Source organism: Ceratosolen solmsi, unplaced genomic scaffold, assembly GCF_000503995.2.
Source record: "Ceratosolen solmsi marchali unplaced genomic scaffold, CerSol_1.0 scaffold6, whole genome shotgun sequence".
Classification (NCBI taxonomy): domain Eukaryota; kingdom Metazoa; phylum Arthropoda; class Insecta; order Hymenoptera; family Agaonidae; genus Ceratosolen; species Ceratosolen solmsi.
Genome location: NW_011948414.1, coordinates 12,156,318 through 12,157,716, shown reverse-complemented (window position 1 = coordinate 12,157,716; position 1,399 = coordinate 12,156,318). Strand labels below are relative to the sequence as shown.

General features: G+C 32.5%; 1 protein-coding gene across 1 annotated transcript; it reads left to right on the top strand.

The window, feature by feature from the left end:
- Nucleotides 1-461: 461 nt before the first annotated feature.
- Nucleotides 462-1,022, top strand: LOC105368448 (orexin receptor type 2-like). The gene has a single exon (XM_011507459.1). It carries the CDS (start codon nucleotides 462-464, stop codon nucleotides 1,020-1,022), a length of 561 nt encoding a protein of 186 aa, XP_011505761.1.
- The last annotated feature ends 377 nt before the right edge of the window (nucleotides 1,023-1,399 follow it).

Sequence of the window (1,399 nt, the reverse complement as noted above, 5' to 3'; positions counted from 1 at the left end):
AGAGAGAGTTTCATGTATGAATGCATGTGTGTGTGTGTGTGCGTGCATGGGCGTGTTGTGTATATGTGAGAGAGAGAAAAAGAGTAAAAATGTGGAGAAGCGAATGCAAAAATATTGAGAAATAGAAGAAAAATGAATAGTAAATTTTAAAGTGTAGTGCTGGTAAGTTTTCTTTGGCCTCGATTGAGATCGGATGCCAACGAGTAATCCAAAAGGGCCTGGAGCGCGCCTAGCTTCAAGCCAAGTTGCAATTTGTTCCCCTCTGCAATTATATTCACAATATTATCAAGGTTTTTGGCAATCTTCAAAAAATCTTGGTAAAAAATTCCATGATTGTAGAGCATCTTACAGTGCCTGACCTTTATCAACGTTCAAGCCAATATTCCAAACAATCACAATACGGCAGCCTAAGGCTGTCCGTATTAACGTCCATGTTGCAGCCACCTTCTCCATTATTAGAGATGGCTTCACTAAGGCTACCAGATTCAGGCGATTTCGATCTCGATCGTAGACGTACTAATGGTCAATCGTCTGCTACTGAAATCCCCATTAGTTCCAGTGAATTGACTGTCTTAGAAGATTTCAGAAGCGTTATTGCTGCTAGAGCAGAAATATTTGCTGAATACATCAATGGCTCTATGCAAGATTTATTTGTATTAGCACATACTCGGCGACCATCATCATTTGGCGAAGAAATTATAAGTAATAATGAAGATTACCTCACGATTAATGGAATCTTTAATGAGACGAATAATGTAACGAACAATTTATCAGTAGAACAAGTGCGAGAAAGATGGTACAGGCATAGTGTAGCTATGTCTATTGTATATTTTGTGGCTTATTGTTTAGTTTTTGTTGTTGGTTTGATCGGAAACAGTTTTGTTATTGCTGTTGTTTATCGCTCTCCAAGGATGCGTACAGTGACAAATTTCTTCATTGTCAATCTTGCGGTAGCTGATGTACTAGTGATTGTCTTTTGTTTACCTGCCACTTTAATGAGCAATATTTTTGTCCGTAAGTAACTATAAGTATATCATTTTTTAGCATCTTTTAACATTTTGATACTAAATAAATATGTATTACATCAATTAATTTATCGTTTTTATCTTTAGACAAAAAAATATTTCGTTTATATACATATAGATTACAATTTTTTTTATTAACTGAAAAAATTTGTCGAATATATATGAAAAATTTTTAAATCATGTTTTTTATTTCATTATATTAACATTTGAATTAAATTAATTATTGATAGAATGTATTCTAACTTATAACTACGATTACTAAAGTAATGATTATGTCTACCTATTAACAGAATGATATATATTAAAAAAAAAGAACATAAAATTAACTTAATGCATTATCAACTTCTTTCTACATTTTGTAATAAATGCTTAAG

Coding starts and splice junctions, on each gene's coding strand:
- LOC105368448 (XM_011507459.1), top strand. CDS start 462: ATGGCTTCACTAAGGCTACCAGATTCAGGCGATTTCGATCTCGATCGT.